The 20,303-nt window shown below is 46.2% G+C and overlaps 1 protein-coding gene across 1 annotated transcript in view; it reads right to left on the reverse strand.

Annotated features, from left to right (window-relative positions):
- Positions 1 to 1,024: 1,024 nt before the first annotated feature.
- GRIK4 (glutamate ionotropic receptor kainate type subunit 4) overlaps positions 1,025 to 20,303 on the reverse strand; it is a 179,217-nt gene continuing 159,938 nt past the window's right edge. Inside the window, exons 13-19 of the mRNA XM_029912896.1 lie at positions 14,119 to 14,228; positions 11,580 to 11,753; positions 10,898 to 11,063; positions 8,354 to 8,579; positions 6,712 to 6,840; positions 2,527 to 2,645; positions 1,025 to 1,884 (exon numbers count right to left, since the gene is read on the reverse strand). Of these exons, the coding sequence (XP_029768756.1) occupies positions 1,519 to 1,884; positions 2,527 to 2,645; positions 6,712 to 6,840; positions 8,354 to 8,579; positions 10,898 to 11,063; positions 11,580 to 11,753; positions 14,119 to 14,228 (1,290 nt within the window). The 3' untranslated portion in view covers positions 1,025 to 1,518. The remainder of the gene's footprint in view (positions 1,885 to 2,526; positions 2,646 to 6,711; positions 6,841 to 8,353; positions 8,580 to 10,897; positions 11,064 to 11,579; positions 11,754 to 14,118; positions 14,229 to 20,303) is intronic.

Below are 20,303 nucleotides of genomic sequence, written 5' to 3' on the forward strand. Positions count from 1 at the left end.
TGCTGGAAGTACCTCTCAGATCCTCCAGGAGTGCTGTTGGGCTGCCCCCACGAGTGATAGGACTCAAACTGCCTCAAAGCTTTAAAAGTGTGGGTGTGGGGGGGGGGGATCATAATTGTACAAGGACATCTTTTATTTCAGTACATTCAAAAAAAAAAAAGAAAAAGAAAATAATTCAACAACAGGATATATCTTTGCTGAAGGTCTGTGTTTATCGCCACCCCCCATATCTTCCCCCCTTTTTATTTTACAATCAGAAATTGCATAGAATTTTGTTTTTCAATCAGAAAATTAAACTCTTCAATGTAAACCCCACATTTGTACCAAGCAGAGGGCAAGCTGCTGCTGCTGGTCTGGAAGGAAGGTTTTTCTCACTGAAGACGCAGAGTGATCCTCCTGTTGAACCTGACCTCCCTGCCCCATGTTCTTCATTCAAGGACATTTGGTAGCAAGGAAACCCTCAGATCCCAGATGCCACCTGGGTCACACGCAGGCCCAGCTATTGAGCCTGGGGATAGTGTTAAGAGTTCATAGGATGGGAATGTGCTGTTCCTGTGAGCACCTGTTTCTATCATGATGCCTACGACTGTACTTTCAGAAGACCGTGACAATGGGTAGTAAGTGCAACTGCCCTCTGCTGGGGGGAAAAGGCAGTGTTCCTAAGAAAGCATATGGAATCCGACAGCATCTGCCCGTGACACCTTCCTCGATGCTTCATACTCACTATACACACTCACCTTCCCTGACAGAAAAAACAAAAACAAACAAAAAAAAAGACACAGAACCCCTGAAATTCCAGGTGTTTCAAGGCCTCTTTGAATTCACTGTGTGTGTTGGTTGTTTTTTGGCATTTTTATTTTTAATATCTCCTTGAATGGACTTTCATTTCATCCGCTGCTTCTGTTTGGGAGTCATCTCCTGTCCCTCCCTTCCACACCCCACATGCCACGTCGCTGCAAAGGAAGGAGAGTTCAGCACCTGAAATCCGGTGTGCTGGAGCCTCCAGGCCCTGATGTACCAAAAATAAAATAAAATATAATAGATTACTCCTCTCTTCCCCTCCCCCCACCCCATCAAATAAAAATATCTCCCAGAGAACATCCCTATTGAATCTGTCTGATCAAGACAGATGACACTAGTGTCCTTTTCTCCTATCTTAGGATGGGGTAGTTCTGACAATGACTCTTCCCCCTAGTTGGGGCAGTTCTGGTATATGAATTGCCCTGTGTGTGTGTCATCCCCACCCCAAAACCAGATTTTTGAGGTGAGGGAAAGCTGCTGGAGACAGGCCAACCAGAGAATCTTCCACCTAGTGGTTCAGAACCCAAGTGGGATGAATGTCCTCTTAGATAGGAGAGGTACCAAAAATCTCTGGCTGGGCCTGGTTCTCAGCCTGAAGGTTTGTCTTGCTCTCGAGGAGCTGGATAACTGCTTTTAATTTAAAAACGAGTCTGACATTGTACAAGTCCATGTTCTGTAAAATGGAACATGAGTTTCTTTGCCCACCCCTGCCCTACTCTACTCAGGTTCGCTGCTGTTGGTGGCTTTCTCCCATTCCAAGCTCTCTTCGCTTTGTGCAGGTGAACCCGGAGCTGGCCGCGCCCGGAGGCCCTGGAACCTCCGACACTCCGGGCACACCCGAATGTGCGTGCAGCCTCGGGCAACCAGAGCGGCTTCTTGTGCAAGTCTTTGCGCCAGCGGGTCTGGCTCACCGCCGCCGCATAGTTTCCCGTTGCTGAGAGTGGTTGTACTGCGGGGTCGACGTTCCTCGGCAATAATGGGCCGAGTCCGTATCATCCCCCCTCGCCTTCGCCGAGGGTGGAAACTGTCTTTGCAGAGGATGATACTGCGCAGCTCTGTCACCATCTCCTGGCAGACAGACACCTGGAAGGCACACACAGAGACAAGAGGTCAATTTCCAAGATACTGCTCAGATCCCAACATCTGTACCAATTCTGGATCCTGATGCTCAACTGTTCTGGATGCCAAAACTAGTGCTTGGGATCTTCACCTGTTCTCATAATTGGCATTTAGCACTGCCACTTGTTTTAGATTCCACTAACTGGAATTCCCACTGATTCTGGACCCCAATATTCACATCAAAGGTCCTCACATGTTCTAGATCCTCAAGTTCATGTCAGGGATCCCTATATGTTCTAGACAGAAATTCATGTGTTCTAAACCACACCAACTGCATATGGAATTTCCATATGCTCTAGGCCCCCAACAACCGCAACTAGAATTTGCATATAATCTACATCTTACTAACTGCACATGAGATGTTTGTAAGTTCTAGACCTGGCTGAGTGCACTGGAAATTTTACATTGCTCTGTACCTGGAATTCTCATGTGTTTTAGGTCTTACTGCCTGCAACATTCATACTTAGACCCACAACCCTCATCTATTCCAGACCCATCCCACTTTTTTATAGGCTTCTCTATGGTGCTCCTCACTGCAGTACCTGAGGACCTCACAAACATTAACGTACATACTTCCTGTAACATCAGTGACAGTCCTGAGCCTACCTCTGTCTGTTCAGAGTGTCGTAGGCTCCACAAAAATTCAAGCATTGCCATAAAAATTGCTACGATTAAGCCACATATGAGAACCACGAAGATTCCACCAATATTCTCCATTCCCAGACCTGAAATAAAGCAAAGGGAAAAAAATAAACTGGAGAGGAAGAGACAACAAACGTGCTCGGAACCACACAGAAATCTTGACTCTTCTAATCATCTTTGAGCTCATCCACTCAGGGAACAAAAACAGTACAATGGGCCCTTTGCTGTCCAATCAAAATTAACTAGCACAGCTTGAATTGTAAATACCAAATTACATGCAATGATCTGCTTGCGATCGAAGAATTCTTCCTAGGAAGTATGATTTAGCAAATAATTTCAAACAACAAATACCTCTGAGAGAAGTGTGAAGCGGTGTGCAGACAAACAAAGCAGGAAAAGGAGGAAAGATCAATCAGATAAATTATGTCGTACAAATTATTTACTCAGCGGTTGTCGCTATGAAGTCAGTAAATCGACATGAGAAAGCATCATTGACAAAGCAAAGAGAAGGAAGAGATGGAAACCAAGAGCAATTCCTTCATTCACATGCAATAATGCTGATGGGAAATTATGACTATTTACATCTAGAGGACGCAACTGAGATCAGGGCCGCAGTGTGTTAGGTGACAGTAAGAGACAGTCCCTGCCCCAAACAGCTTAGAATCTAAATAGACAGGACAGGCAAAAGGAGAAACAGAGGCACAAGGAGAAGTGACTTAGTCAAGGTCACACATTAGGTCACTGGTGGAACCAGAACCCAGGTCCTCGCAGTGCCTCTCCAATGGCCTAGTCACTAAGACTATGCATCTCATAGCACTGACACAGCAAAAGGGCATTTCCTCATCTGTCTTTGAAACAACTCTCAGCCCAAGGACTATGGGGAACCCACACTGCCAACAAAATCGTGCCAAGAAAGAGATACTCTTTCTAAGTCATTAGTATCAAGGGGCCATGTTCTCTGCATCTCAGTTACAATGGGACAAAAGTGGAGTAACCCCGTTGGCAATGAATTGCTCTGCATTTTCACTGATGTAAGCAAGATTGGGATCTTGAATACTGACTTTCCACTTACAGCAGGGGCAAATTTGGCTCCAAGGGCCAGATCTCCAGTTGGTGTGAACCGGCTGAGCACCACTGAAGTCAATGGAACAGATCTCCAACTGGAGTAAATCAGGCTAGCTTCATTGACGTCTGTGGACCAGGCTCCCCAGCTGAAGTCAATGGGCTGGATTCTCAGCTGATGTAAACTGGCCGAGACCTATTGAAGTCAATAGGCCAGATCCTCAGTTGGTGTAAACTGGTCTAACTCCAGTGGCGTCAATGGGCCAGGTCCCCAGGTGATATAGATCGACCTAGGTCCACTGAAGTCCAATGGGGCTATATCAATTGACACCAGGAAGCCACCCAGCTTGTCAGCCTTGGACACACTCTGACCCGTTCCCCCGATGAATCGGACGGAAGCATCACTCCCTGCCTTCTCTTCTCCCATCCCTGTTGTAGCAGCTGTGGAACGAGGCCAAGAGGTCAGAGCAAGCTGGGCCCGTAGCTCAGCACGCAGAGTCCCAGAAATGACTTCTTTCAGCACTACTTGTTCTAGGGTCGCGGGTGGACTGGACTGTTGATTGAATTGATTACAATGAAGCATGCGGCACCTTGCAATGAGGGGACTGTATGTGGCTATTAGTCAACCAGGACACCTGTAAAATCTTCTCCCCTCTGTAACATTAAATCAAAGCAAGAGAATCAGTGATTTACTGACCTAATCTCTGCGTGGCTTTTCGACATAAAAACCTCCCCCCAATCCTTGTAAATCGCTGACCTGCTTTTTTTTAAAACTCACAGGGTGACATTTCTCCCCCGTTCTCCATCATTCTTTTGGCAACCTTCAGGGGCTCTCGTCACCCAGTAAACCAGACCTTTGCAGGCAGAGGTGCTTCCGCTAAGACAGCAATTACAGGGCATAAAATGTATCCCATAGTCACAGCCCAGGCCCAGCTCAAACCCCACCTCCCATCCCCCCAAACTCACAACCCAGACCCTGCCTCGGCCTCCTATAAGCACTGCCCAATATCAGCTCAGATTCCCCTCTCCCCCATGCCCAGCTCAGAGACATCCCCACCCTCACCCACAGGCCTGGCTCAGCCTTCCTCCAAAGATTGGATTAGAATATAGCTGGGTTTTCATTTAAAACAATACTCCTCCCAAGCACTTTTCATTAACTCCATGCAGCTCTTGCGAGCTGATTATTACCATCCCAGTTGCACAAATGGGGAAACTGAGGCACAGAATAGGGTAGTGACGTGCCTGATGCCATGCAGTGAGTCAGTGGCAGAGCCAGGAACAGAACCCAGGATCCTGGCTCCTAGTCCCCCTGCTCCAACTACACCAGAACTGGACCCTTTTTCTGATTTTGCCCTTCAGGGCCTGTCTGGAGTTTGCTCTCTGCAGAGCTTGCTGAGTGCCCCTCCTCTCTCCTCCCCTCCATGGAAGGTAATGCCTTTAAAAATTTATCAGTTGATTTTCATCCCTTTGAAGCTCGGTTATGCATTTGGGATGTCAAGATAAAGCAATTAGCGCTCTCACAAGTCACTGGGCAGCTGTTTCTGTCCAACAAGGCACTCAGAGGCTCTCCTGTAATCTAATACTCCCAGTGAGAGGGGCCTGGAACTGGTGTTGAATGGCTAGAAATAGGGATTATTGTGTGATTTTAAGAGAGACCTGTAGAGAATTTGAGCTACTTGTGCTGAGGCCTGTGGAGCAGCATATCTAGACATCCCCTCTGCTCCCCACGCTTCCTTCCCCTGAAACTTTGGGGGTTTAACAGGCATGAACGGAAACCTTACCGCTAAACATCCCTGTGCTTTGGGGGGGGCGTGGAATCCAAGGCAGGATGCACATTTTCCAAATGGCCTCAAGAGACTCTATCTGTAGCACTTCTCTGATGCCCATTACTGTAGGAGCAGAGCATCTCATACTCTTTAATGTATTGCACCCCGTATCCCCCTGGGAGGTAGGAAGTGCTGTTATCCTTGTTGCAGAGAAGGGGAACTGAGAGACAGACAGACAAAGTGACTTGTCCAAAATCACAGCGGAAGTCTGTGGTGGAGCGGGGACTTAAACCCAGGTTTCCCATGTCCCAGGCTAGTGCTCACTGGATCATCCTTCCCCTGGAAAGATAAGGGGCTGACCTAAAAACCCAGACCCAAGGAATCCAATTCCAGATGTTGGGGCTCAGCTCACATCTGTAACTCCCAGCAATCAGCATCCTTCCCTATGATCTGAAGTGCACAGCAGGGTTTTCTGGTAGCAAAGCGGGATACGGAGGACGTTTCCATGCTAGACAAAGCCCGTGTGTGATCCATACAGTCTGGCTCATAAACTGAAAAAAACCCCTCGCGTCAGATGTGCCAGGTAAACGAAATGGCAATCAGGAGCCTGCTTGGCTCTTTGTCTCCGGGCTTGTAAGGGTCAAAAGGCTGTTCTCTCAGCCAAGGAACCTTTTAGCCTTGCAGGAAAAAAAAAAATGCTTGCTTAAGTTAAAGCAACTGCCAAAAATATAGCGATTGCTTTAAGCTGGCAACTGTTCCTAACGCTGGGACATCAGCCTAAGGCCATGGCTTTTATGGCAATTTGCATCGCTTTACCCAGAAGGACGTGCTCTTCCGTTTTAAAGCCTTATTAATAAAGTCCCCATTCCCCCTTTCCCGTTCTAAAGGAGCTTTAGATTAACCCATTAACCAAAGGTTCTGTGATGAAATTCCATTTTCTCTTAAAGGAGTCCAGGATTTGGATGCAATCCTTTCAGCCATCTATTTTCCCATGTAATGCTGAGAACATTCATTAGAAGCTAATTTACCCTCCATATGCCTCCAAGATTTGTCATTTGGTTGTTGCTACTATCTTTGCCCCAGGCAAAAACACACAGCATGAGGTTCAGCAGAGCTGTTTGGTTTTTTCCTTGCATTGTTAAGGAAGAAATCTCAGGTCAGAATAATTGCAAAACCAAACCAAACCTCCGGCTGGTATCGCTCGCGGATGGTGCGTGAGCTCATTCTGCTAGCATCTATAATAATGTGACTGCTGTACATCCTTATTCATAGACTCTGTACCGGGCAGGAAGGACCTGCGTCTCTGAGAATCAGGGTTTACCTTTGGCTCTGTGGTCTTCCTCTTTGGGGCACTTGCCTCCTTCCCACCACTTTCGCTTCAAGATTTCCAGGCGGTTGTTCTCTTGCAGCTGGAGAATGGCCAGGTCGAATTCATCTCGGAATATGGAGCCTGCAGCACCCAGGGGGAGGGGAGTTAAGATATAGTTTAGGCAGCTCCCCTCCCCACACCACACACACTGCCCTGTCAACCTGCCTGAACTGAAGAGAACCCTCCTACCAAGAAGATAGAGGGGAGTTCAGTCCTGATGGCCCATTCAGTCCTCGCCATTGAGATGGACAACAAATCAGTCTCAGCTGTGGGCGATGATTTGTTCCCTGAGGACCAGGTGGGGATCAAAGGTGTTTCCCACAGGCCGCCACACAGCCAGCATAAGGGAAAAACTTTTGGTCGCTGCCATGCTGGGCAGGATTCAAATGGGCAACTGCGCGTCTGATTCCCATTCCCCTGAATCATCCAGTTCAATTCCCTCTCCTTGTGCCTGTAACTGTAGCTCAGTTCTGGCCATCAGTCCCATATGGAGTAGAGGACAAGAATGGAAACCGCTTTCTGTCTATAGCAGCAATTAATCTAACCACCAGGCAAACCCAAACTCTCACTAGAAGCCAGGTTCAAGCCCCCAGCCACAAGCTCTCTCTGTACTCTTCGCTATCAGAGATCCAGAAGACAGACCCTCAGACAGATTATGCTGTACAACAGGGTAAATTCAGAGTAATTCAATGAAATTCCACCAGTGTAAAAAGTAGCAGCATGTGCTTTATCCACTGCAATTCTACAGTTTCACAGGATGCAGCCAGCTACTTTAAGCCTGTAATTTAGATTTTAGTAAATGAAAGTTTTTTTTTTAACAAAACCTAATGGAAATGTTAAAATACAGTTATTCTAGGATTTAAACCATCCTCTACAATAGTAACAATCCAAAGACAACAGCAATGTGTATGAGAACCAGAAAGGAAGCTATAAATGATACTATTTCAATGTTGCTAACCCCAAGTATTCAAAAGTCACGAAGCAGGCGCCCCCTCCCCACAAATCCTGAGACTGGCCTAAGAATCAAGAGATATTTGTAGATAACAAATTTGGGGTCCTTTTTATTTGTCAGCTGGAGTTGGAACCTTTAAGGTTCACTTTTCAGGCTTTTCTCTTCAACCACGAGGGCTAAAGACATTTTCATTTTCCAAAAAATGAAAGCTGAGATTCTCTGCTAATAACCTGAATCCAGAAGCTGAGGCTCTAAGGAAAACACCAGACTTGTGATAAAATCCCTGGGGTTCTCAGCAGTTATTTTACAGCTGTGCACTGGAGCTAGAAGCAGGAAGTGAACCTAACAAATCTAGTTTCACTTTTTGTGCTGAGTGAAGGGCAAAACAGCAAACAACGAGCACAAATGCAGCCAAAATAATGGCATATTTTTAAAATCTTTCATTTTATATAATCTAAAGGGACGCAGATGAACAATTAAAATACATTTGATTTTTCCTCTGGATGGTGTCTCTTTGAAATAAAAGTGACACATGGCACATCTGTGAAAACTGACATTGCTCCTAGAGCCGTTTCAGCCTTTCAAATGCTCCGATCCTCTGCAGGAAGCTGAGAATAGCTATAATTTTTCTTCACCGCCTACCGACTGGCATGCCAATCCCGTAGCCCTTGGTGTCCAGAAGGCCCCCGACCTGCGTGAGGTTGCAATTGCGCTGACGGTAATACTCGTTCATGGTGGACTCCAGCAGGAAAGCGTAGTTGGAATTCAGCACCCTCGCGATCCCTTCCTCCGTGCTCTTCACGAACACGCTTGGCTGCTTGGAGTACATGTAATTCCACATCCGCTGGTACGTCTGGTAACGGGAATTCTGCAAGAAAGAGGAAAGAAGAAGAGCTGTTGCAGGGGACCCCATCTGATAGGTTAGGTCCCAAATTAAAAAGTGTATTGAAATAGAAGGCTTAGATTTTTGCAAGAAGCTTAAGGGGGCCAGATGCCCAATTCCCTTAGGCTCCTTTGAAGCTCCTAGCTTAAAAACATTTTTTAAAATTATAAAACATGAAAAATATGTTTTCACAATGACATTTGAAAAACCAAGTGCAGTGGCAAATATTTTTGTTTGGCTGGTTTGCTTTTAAATCAACCAACACTCCCATGCAGCAATTGCAACCCAAATGTTGCAGCATTGAGAAAGAAAAAGTTTAAAGGCCCAAAAACTCTAGGCCACAAAGTTTGGACCCAAACTTTCTTGGAGTCTGAGGATGTTTGGATCTGGGGTTTTGGTGCAGCCCATTGACTTCAATGGGCTTTGGATCAGGCCCCATATTGGGACCAGTAATAACATCTAATTTGATTTCACTCAAAATTTATGGCTGTTGAAATCTAGGATTTTGTGTTTGAAACAAAAGGGAAACTGACTAAGCTAATCTCTACTTCCTGAGCTGAGTGAAGGGCAAACATTAAACCAGCAGCATAGATACTGAAATTAAATTACAGTTAAAATTTACTCAGATTTAGTATTTCTAAGTTTTTATGATTAATTATTATTATTTAATATAAGGGGGGCTCTATCACCCTGCATCTTGTGCAATCACTTACGCCAATGCAAAGTGATTGCTAAATGGGGGTAAAAAATGCCACATGCTGATTTACTTTTTACTCCGTTTACACTGGCGTAAATGACTATGCAAGATGCAATGGAGACTCAAGCCCATGATTTGTAACTTGCAGTGTCCCTGAAGAGAGCAGGACTAAGTAAATGCATTAGGCACAGTCTTTTATTCACTCATGCTCTGTTCAATTAGTGTTAGACACAGCATTCTGCTTAAGCGTCCCTTTGCCAAACCTCTTGGGTCTGCAAAATTGGGCTGGAAAGATCAGACTCACTCGTGAGATTTCGAGGGCTTCCTGCTTCAATTCAAAACGAAAATATAGTGAGAAAAGCGCTTGCCCCTTGGTAATTCAGCATTCAATAAATAAATAATCCTTGTACATCTTTTTGTGTGTTCAAAGCGCTGTGCAAAAGATTAACTCATTCATTCCCACTCTGGACAGAACAGGGAAATGCAGAGATATACGGAAGTCTATGATGGGCTAAATGGGATGAAAACCTTTGCATGTGCCTAACTTGGCAGGGGACTGGACTCGATGACCTCTCAAGGTCCCTTCCAGTCCTAGAATCTATGAATCTATGACTTGCATGTGAGCAGACTCTAACACATGCACCAACCCTGATTTGCACCAGCGCACACAGGTCTGCTTGTGCAAATCAGGGTTGGCCAACACCAAGGTGCTGATACAAACTGAGTCTTGCATGTGCAGAAGTTAGGGCCGCCTAACAATACATACGCACTTAGGAAAAATTGGCTCAAAATACTTAGCTGTCAGGGATGGTATTATCAGGTGGGTACAGCATATGGCTACGGACAACTTTACTACCCACTCTCTGGTGTTCTGTGCACAAACTGATCTTCTGAGTACGAGAAGCTAGGCATTTGTCTGGCTGTCCTGCAAAGATATCCCATGAATCTAGGCATCTAGCTTCCAAGGAGTGTTTCCATTGCTGTGCTAGGAAATGCCTCCTTCAAATTTCACCTCTTAGCCTTCCCTCACTTATCTCAGCTCTGGCACAATCTGGTCTCACCTCTTGTCTCTGAGCAACTTGGCCCAGCTCCTCAAAAATAGGATCTGAGACTTTGTGCCCAACCCTGAGGACAACTCCCCTTAGATTCAGTCTGTCACTCAGCAGGAGGTTAGGTTGAGGATACAATCTGAATTAAGGAGTTGAGAATTTGGCCCACTGAAAATACAACCAAGAAAAAAACAGAAATTTCTTTGTAAATAACCCTTACAAACTCAGATTCCCCTCTTCCCATCCTAATCCCAGTCTACTCATATTTCTTGCTATGTTATCAGTCTAATGGGCAAGGAACCTTGACTTGTACATGTCTATAAGGCACCGAGCACACAAATGGGACCATATAAATAATCTCATTATGGTATCAGTGACTATAAAATGGGCCCAAACTGCTATGGGTGCCACTTGGTCTGGGCTCTCCTAGAATTTCCCCCACAAACCGAAGACTAGAACGGGACACACCGAAGACAGGACAAGGTATATTACCTGGGGAACATCTGATTCTAACAGAGGGCTCCCGCACTCCCTGATAGCAAGAGAATGGGGTTCACCTGGAAAAAGGTCATGCTGGAGCCTCCGTGAATGGTGCCGTACTCAATAGCTGTCTGGTCAGCCAGGTCATCCACCGATTCTATGGGCACATCCATCCGCTGCACGGTCAGAAAGGCTGCCAGGTTGGCCGTGTAGGAGGAGATGATGATCAAGGTGAATGCCCACCTGGAGAAGGGAGGATGAAGAAAAGGTGAACTGAGATTTCCCCTAGGATTCAATCTGATCTCAATCCTCTTACCCCTCCTGGAGTGATAGGCCAGAGGTGCTGTGGACCTGCTGCTTCCAGTAAAGGCCCAGCGATAGGCCAAACACATACAAAGTCCCCTGAACACCCAAACCTTCTTCATCTGAAGCCTACAAACCAAACAGAGTGGATTTGGCGCCCAACAAGTTAGCTGCCCTCTGCTTGGGGTTGGCCATAAGTTTAATAGGGAACGTTCTGGTAGCAGAATTCCTGTTAACTGCAGGATTGTCCCAATCTGGAGCTCCTTTGGGAGGAGTGTGGAGTAATAACCTACTATCCGAGACTTGTCTGCTGTCGGCCAACATGTCAAAACCCTTGTAAAAACAATACCACGGTGTTTTACCCTAAAGCTCCAAAACAGCTTACAGCAGCGACACTACAGCACCCTGAACCGTGACTGTAGGCTGTTTACAGTTCTGATGGGCATGTTTGCTTACCAGACTCCACTGACGCACCGTGTGGACAGAGCTCGAGGGGCAATAGTAGATCCTTGCTGCATGAAACCCCCGACTGGAAACCACAGGCTGTTGCCGAGAGAGTACTGGTTCACTAGGAGATTGCACCTCCCTTGCGAGCAGGGGTGGGGGCTGTACCACTCGTATGGCGTCAGTCTACAGTGACAAGAAACAACCGGGCCAAATATGTTCATGGTACAGGAAATACCGTATACAGGAGGGGGAAAATAAAAGTGACGAGGCTCTAACTGTCCAGGAGGCAGAATTTCTAAGCAGGAAACTCTTTGCTGGCAACAGGCATCAAGGGGCTCATTGCAGAGTTCAAACACAAAGTTGGAGCCTGGTGTTTAGAAAGTCCGTGTGCTCTGATTAGCTCATGGGAGTGGAGCTGAAATCTACACGGAACACACTGTAGAAAGGATAACGATTGCTAGATCAACCTGGCTGTGGAGTGTCATTGAAATGACGGTAGCTCAGATCTCCAGAGTAGCACTTCGCTTCCCATGTAGAATCGGTGCTAGGGATAGACAGAACTCCCGGGCATCATAGGTGAGGAGTTATTTGAGCACCTAGCCTGTGAATCAGCAAAGTGGCTCTCATCCCCCACCTCAACTTCTACCTCTCTTTCCATCTCCTTCTCACCCCCCAGGCCCACGTCTCTTTTTCATCCCCTTTTTCCTGGTAGGAGGAGAAATCCTCTTGTGGCTGGCTTGCTCTCACAGCCAGCATCCTTAGAAATGGGGCATGGGCACACACGAGTTGTCAGGCTGGAGGCTGCCTTGTTCCTGCAGTGAAACTCTTTTCTGAGTGAGCATTCCTCCTTCTACTAACTGAGGCATGCACAGTGGCCCAAGGGATGGACAGACAGATTTGCTGCAAGAGGGAACTGGTCAGTGTAATAAGGTGGCTGGATTCTCTGGCTGACCCAGCCGTTAAGCAGGGGTTTGGGACTCTCGACGGATTTGCAGATTAATGATTGTTAAGGGTGGCGTGCTTCCCTACACTCCACATGGATTTGGGAGCAGCCCTCTGGGAGAGGGATCTAGGAGCTGGGACAGACGGGGAGGAACTATAGGAGCAGCCAAACTGGGGGAGAAGGCTGGAGTTGGGGTGAATGTAGTGTTGTTATTAATAAAACCAGACCCCAGGCGGTTGATTTTTTGATGCTATGATTGCAGCTTGTGTTGGGAACTGGGTGGGGACTCCACCGGCTCACACTGACATTAGCCAAACTACGGTATGTATTATTGCTTTTGGATCTCATTGTGCCTTGTTGCGACTCCAGAGAGGTAGCGTTTCCTCTCTTTGGATGTTTGACAGCGAAATGCTGTCCCGAGAGAAGCGTTTCTGCCAATCACAAGGGCCAAACGGCTCTGCAGTGAGCTACAAATTCCTGAGCACATTGGGAGAGTATTTTCTACGAATCTTCCTCCACTGAGATCAGAAACCATGTAAGCACCATTCTAGAGAATCATGTTTAAAACATGTACAGAAGGGTACCCTGGCTCCAAATGTCAGTGCACGTAGTGCATTGTTAAATGGTTTACAGAGCTGTGTTATTGAAGCTGTAACACGATTTTGAAAATGTTGTCAACATTACAACTCCAGCCAGGCCAGGGGACCCAGTGACTACACAGTTCCATTTTGTAACGAGGGCTGGGTATTAGCCATGCCCTGAAACAGTGCCCTTGGGCAAATCTTTAGCGCACTGCCAGGACATAGAGAACATCTAGGCTCCCAAAAGAACCATGCTATTATTGGGTCAGGGGAAAACAGCATTGTAGCACGGTCCCCCCCTCCACAACTGGAGAAGTACTGCCGAGGAGCCTTCAGTAATATGATTACACCTGGCCACAGGTAACCTGAGTTGACACTGGTCCAGCAAAACCAGTGCTTAAACTGTGAATCTCCAGAAAGATGCTAATGCTGTTTCCAATCTCTGTACAGTCAGGGCCCTGACAAGGTAGAGAAACCAGCAGAGATCCTGGGAACGCTTGTGAATTTGTTTTCCGAGGACGATCTCTACATCCTGCCATCTGTCCGGATTTGCTGGCCGTCACGGTTCCCATTGAAAGCGCTCAGCTGGGCTTCTCTGTGATGAATTTAGCATGCAAACAGAGCAAGGCTCTGCCCATTTGTGCTGCATGAGACCTAACCTCAAACCTCCCCCTTCCAGACTTTAAAGCTGCCGCCGGCACTGGCTGATGCCAATGCAGCCAAATACATGCTAATCTGACTGATCTACTACTGCCCCTGTCTTATTGCGATGATGCCAGTACTTCTCACTGGGGGCCACAGGACTGCCATTTGCATCAGTGGCATGTGTTTGCGCATGTGTCTGAACAGCAAAGACAGACAGATGTGGGTGGTGGATGATCTGACACTCAACCCCCGATACTATTGCTCCCAGAGGCCCCCCCCCACCCTACCCCCCCCCCGCCCCCCCCCATGGAGTTCTCAAATTCTGACACTAGGTGGCACCACGAGGATGGGAAAGGAACTGGAATAAAAGTAACAGTACCGAGCAACCAGGAAGAGGACACAGCTGACAGCCAGGTAGGCAAGTAACATGAAGAGCCAGACACCAGGAGAAAAGGGGTCCAGGAAAGAGAAGTAGCCAGGTTTGCGCCCCTAAGATGGAGACAAAAAGAGTCCAGCGGGTTTTTGTTTTTTAAATCAAAAAGTCCATTCTGCAAAATAACACAATGAAACACATAGAACCGGCAGTGAAATATCACAGGAGCAACGCAGGATTAATGCAGGCAAACAAGAGAAGGGATCAGTAAATGATCTGGAGGAGATGCAGGTGGAGCAGAGGGCAAAAGGAACAAGGCATTAAGCTCTGCAGCAGCTCACCAGTCAACATGTATTTCCCAGTAGGGCCCTCTTCTTTACCCCTTCACTTTGATTATAATAGGAATATAGGAACATGGGAATCACCAGACCAGATCAGACCAGGGCTCCACTTAGGCCAGCATCCTGTCTCAGACAGTGGCCAGAACCTGCTGCTTCAGAGGAAGGTGCAAGAAACCCTGCAGTAATGGGAAAACCTACCCTTAGGGACGGTTCCTTCCTGACCCTCATTAGTTAGAGGTTGACATATACCTTGAAGCATGAAGGTTTATATCCCTATGGGCTAAAATTACTGCTGGCATAACTCCATTGACTTCACTGGAGATACACCTGTGAGGTAGTTGACCCAATATCTTTATCTTACATTTCTATAGTGAACCTGAAGGATCTCAAAAGTGCAATTTCCTGATCTTGCAATCATTACTTATGCAAATAATCTTTACATAGCAGCCAGGTAGTGGTAAATGGGAGCATTTGTAGGTGAGTAAAAGAGCATCAGATCCCATTAGAGTGAGAAGTGGAGAAAATGTTTGCATAAAGTTTCACATGAAAAAGAAATATTTGCCATGTTGTTTCTCCAGCCCTTGAAATGTTCCTTTTCTGCAAAATTAAGTAAAATGGTTACTTTATCTCAGGAAACGTGTCTGAATTTCAAGTTTTCTCTGCAAAGCCACCTTTGTTTGAAAACAGACACTCCTCTGCTGGAAAAAATAGGCTGTTTTTCTCTCAAAATACTTTAATTTTTGAGCAGAAAAATTTGTGAAATTTCATGAAGTTTTCTTATTGGAGTGAATCTCAAATATTAAGCATGTCCCAATTTGCTGAGAATTTTTCTCACTCCTCTCCAAACCACTCAGATGCAGCGCTTCTGAAATAGAGAGAGCTACAATCCATCAGCACCACTGCATGCTGCATACCCATGGGGAGGAGTAAAAAATGAGGCAAAGCACACTGGCGTCAAGACTTGCTCTTTCAGAATAAGCTCCATAGGTTCCTTAATATCCATGCAAAGAAGAAAGCATCTTGTGACGTGTTATTCAGAGATTTTGGGCCCCTGACACCTGCGTGGGCATTGTGGGTGCTCAGCATTTGTGCAAATCAAGCTACTTGCTTTTAAGGTCTCAGCAGAAAGACACACACAGGAAAAAGCATGCAACTCAGCGATCCATTATGGAAGGATGAAGAGCTGAGATGACCCAGTTAGGATTTGGACCTGTCGCTTGTGGGAATCTACAACTTCCGCATAGATGGCTAAGTCACTCACACGCTCACCAAACATCCTAGTGTACGATTTCCTAAAGCACTTGTAATCTTGAAGCCAGCTGAGACTTAGATCTTCTTATATTAAAGTCAGACTAGATATGGCCTTTGCTCCACCCTCTCTGCATCATTTCCAAGCTCTGAGAGATGGACATTGAGACTTGGTATATGGATCCTTCTATTAAATCTCAGCTGAGTTCTCTGTACCTTCCTTATTGGTACCTCACTCTGATGCCTCCCACAAGCATATACTGGCATTTGCTCAATCCGGCTCACTTGAGCAGTCATCCCCCAGTGTGTCCCGGAGAGAAAGAACTTCCAGTGAAGTAGCTGTTGAATTGTGAGATTTTTTGCTTTACACGGGACTCATCTTCAACAGAGAGCCACTTCACTTTCCCCTTAGTCCACTGGCTTACTTTGCCCAGGTGTGGCACTACATAAAGTAATAACAACAATAAATAACCCCTAACCCCTATAAAAAGCAACAGAGGGTCCTCTGGCACCTTTAAGACTAACAGAAGTATTGGGAGCACAAGCTTTCGTGGGTAAGAACCTCACTTCTTCAGATGTTATGCTCCCAATACTTCTGTTAGTCTTAAAGGTGCCACAGGACCCTCTGTTGCTTTTTACAGATTCAGACTAACACAGCTACCCCTCTGATACTTGACCCCTAACCCCTATGAAACCCGCTTCCCTCACAAATCAAACTCCCGATTTTTTAGCTGTCTTTAAACCCAAAGCAATTAATTCTCCCCGCCCCCCCCCCAAAATTCCCCAAGAAATATAACCACAATATATTTTTTCCAGGCCGAGACATGTCAGTGACTGTTAAGGGAAATTGTCCTGCAGAGGCGAGTTTCCCAATGAACTATGCCTAATTTGAAGCAAAAATGGATTTTCGTAGATTTTTGAATTTTGGGAATTCAAAACCAATTAGGATTTTGCTAAAAAATAACTCCAATTTTTCAGCGAAAAAGCCCCTTTTGCTTAATTTGCCCTAGTTCTGGGTGGTGTTCCAAAATCCCATTTCCAACAAGGTCTATCATAACATCTCAAGAGCCTTATAAAACAAACCAAGGCCCAAATTCAAGTCCAGATGGACCAAATCAAAACCCCCAGATCCAACGTGCAAGTGAATGGGGATAGGAATGAACCGTGAAACAGACTACATTCATCTTTGGTTCCTCTCTCTTCTTTTCATTACCCATTGTAATATTCTGTCTGTCTTTATCTTTTCTAGAAAACAAGGAGGGAGGACAGCCGACACTTGGAAATGAACTGCGGACCTCTAGAACTGAATATATTAGCTCAAGCTGTTAGAGACTCGAGAACCAGGCACTCCAGGATGTAACAGATTCACATCTGTGAAACAGGAACAGTGGGGAGATGTCTAACATGCTGACCAGTGGGTTACACATAGACTCCTGTGCAAAAGCTACTGATGGCTGCCGGATGCTGCTCTTGCTCATTGGAAGAGCCAGCTTGGCAAACCCTGCAGGAAGCACAGGTGCAGCAAGTTCGCCAACGGGACTCAAAAGTTAGCCCAAGGCACAAAAACCTGGATTGAAATAAGCAGCCAACACCTCTGGAAAAGGGAGGCTTAGCTATAAGGAAGCTCTGGTTCATTCTTGATGCTGTTTATAGTTATTTATAGTAACACCTTTGCTGTGTGTTTTTCTTTGGGATATTTTTCGGTCCTTTCTTTCACCGACGTAGCGAGGAATCATAAATTCTATTTCTTGCACCTTGTTGGGAGGGGAGCACTTTTTTTCTTTATAAGCCAGCCCAGCCGCTTGGTCTCTGTGCCAGGTCAAAGCCAAAATGTTTGCACATGGGACAGTTGTAACATTGAGGACTGAATTGGGAATCTGTAGAGCTAAAAGCATGAGGTGTTGTGGGAGTCTTCCATTGACCTGCTGTAAGACCTGTGGCACCCTTTGTCTGTCCTGTCTACTTAGATTGTAAGTCTTTGGAGGCCAGGACTCACCATGTGTCTATGCAGCACCCAGCACAATGGGACCATGCTCTCAGCACGCACTACTGTAAGACAAATAATACTCTCCTGCCCCCAGATCCCTATAGAAAACAGCCCCCTTCCTGGTCCAAACACTTGTCTAGAGCTCATGTTCATTCTCTGCTTCTCTCCACAGTATCCCCTTGGCTGGACAAAGATCGGGGGGCGGGGAAGACTCTCAGCAGCCCGTGAGTCAGAAAGTCCATTAGAGTCCCCGTGTCAGAAATCCATACTTGATTATATCACAACAAGTGAAACTGAGAAAAATGACAGCCCCATTTAAAGCTGCCATATTTGGTTATGTGTGATAGGAAAGACACACAGCACGGTGGTTGGATGGGGGCAGGGGGAGAAAGGATTTGGAACTGAAGTTAAACAGAAAATAAAATACAATGTCATTAAGCTGTGGGTGGGGGGAACGGAGATGTGGAGACAACTCCTTGGCATTTATTTGTAGTTATTTATTAGGAACCGTCTGATCGGAGCCGTGGATTAACATACGTCAGCTGCAGTTCTCCATGTGCGAGGAATGGGAAAGGAGAAGAGCAGATGGGGATCTGGAGTTGCCTTCGTCTGCTCTGCAAACTGAATCCTTGAAGGAAAACTACAACCATTAGCTATCATGCCTTCCCCTGCTAAATAAATATTTACTGGTTTAATTCGTTAATTGCCACACTGCTCTTATGCACTACCTTCCTGCAAAGTGGGAAACCCTACCCACTCTGAGGGGGTGGGAGAGGGACCTAATGCAGGGCACCTGGGGTGATTCTGCTGCTGCTTGAGCGGTGGTGCTGCGGTGGAGAAGGTTTGTGGCATCTGCAGCTACGGAATCCATCTCTGGGGGTTGGAGGTGCTCCCTGCACAGCAGCGTTTGGAAGGATAGCGAGTGGGGGGAAGAGGTATGCGGATGGGATCTGCTGCTAAACAGCTCCACCAGTGATTGCTCACCACTGCCTCCAGGCAGCTGTGGCACAGGAAATACTGCAACCTCAGTGGTTCACCATTGAGTGGTGTTTGTGCAGGGTGCCTTGCACCTTGCTGTTGGAGACAGACAGCTGGTCTGATTAAGCGTGGCAATTTCTATGTACTGATGCTGGCTATTCTATGCACTGATGCTTGATGAGGTAGCTGAGGATTTAGCCCTGAGTAACAGATCCATGGCATAACATTATTTGCAAAACACTTCTTAGACCTGCAGCAGTTTCAAATGTTCGTCTAGATTCAGGGGCAGCAACAGTTAACTTAGAGGGTGTTACCTCCCCAAAGCCCTGTACTAATATCCTCGCCACTTCCCTGCATGACAGGTAAATAAGGCTTGTGTTTGGGGCGAGGGAAGTTGCCCAAGGTCACAGAGTAAGTCAGAAGCAGAGCATGCTCAATACTCAATTCCCCTCCCTTCATGTGTGAGAAAGAGAAAGAGAGAAAAGAAAAACCCCACCAGAACACAAGCAGGTTGAAATTCTCAGAAACACATCTGGGACATGGAGGGAGCTGGAGTTGCAGAAAGCATGCATTGCAAGGCAGGAATATTTACATGCATTTGATCTTGGAAAGCATGAAAGGGTCTGATCCTGTTTGATCAGTTAACTCATTGATCCTTCATTCTGCACGTACCAGAGGAAATGGAATTTTAACTAGATTTTAATTACTTGTTTGTTCTTGGCAGGAGACAACCCGGCACACAGATTTGTGTGTGCAAGTTTGTTTACATTCGTGTCAGATGCTGCATCTTTAACAGCCTTGTGTATTGAGACAGGGCGGGGGGAGGGATAGAAGAGGCTTTAATTGTTTTATCTTGTTGTTGTTGTTCAGCTGATGGGTAATCAAGACCGTATTTCTTATCGCCTACAGAGCCATACAAAGCACATATCAAAACACCGACTAGGTATATTACAGCATCTTGTTATTAACAACTTCAATGCCACAGTCTCCTCAGTTACCCCGGGAAGCTCTACTGACTTCAGGTGGCTCACATAGGCGTTAACTGGCAAAACTTGGAGGTCTGTTCCTTGGGGTTCTGTTCCTAGTACCGCTGCTGACTTGCTGCCTGTCCTACATGTCACTTCACTTGGCTGTGCCTTAGTTCCCAGCTATCATATGGCAATAATATCTGCCCACGTTTATAAAGGGCTTTGAGATCTAAGGATGAAAAAGCATGATACCAAGTAATATTATTTTGCATCTTGTCCAAAACACAACCCCACCCGGCAGCACTGTTCCTTGAGGCATTGGATCAGTACAGACATAGAGCCATCTGAATCACTAATGCCTCCTCTGACACCCTAGGTGTTCCTCTACTGAGGGCCAGATTCAATCACACTGACTCATACGGAGCTATACCTTACGCTATGAGTAGTTTCCCTGAAATCAACGGGACTACCTGAGAAGTAAAATACAATCTTACTCCCCAAGTGAGTAAGGGTGATAGGATCAAGCCCCTAGTTGATAATACACCTCTACCCCGATATAACGCGACTCGACATAACACGAATTCGGACATGACGCGGTAAAGCAGTGCTCCGGTGGGGCCGGGCTGCGCACTCCGGTGGATCAAAGCAAGTTCAATATAACGCGGTTTC

Source organism: Terrapene carolina, unplaced genomic scaffold (genome assembly GCF_002925995.2).
Source record: "Terrapene carolina triunguis isolate 2854851 unplaced genomic scaffold, T_m_triunguis-2.0 Scaffold374, whole genome shotgun sequence".
Lineage (NCBI taxonomy): Eukaryota > Metazoa > Chordata > Testudines > Emydidae > Terrapene > Terrapene triunguis.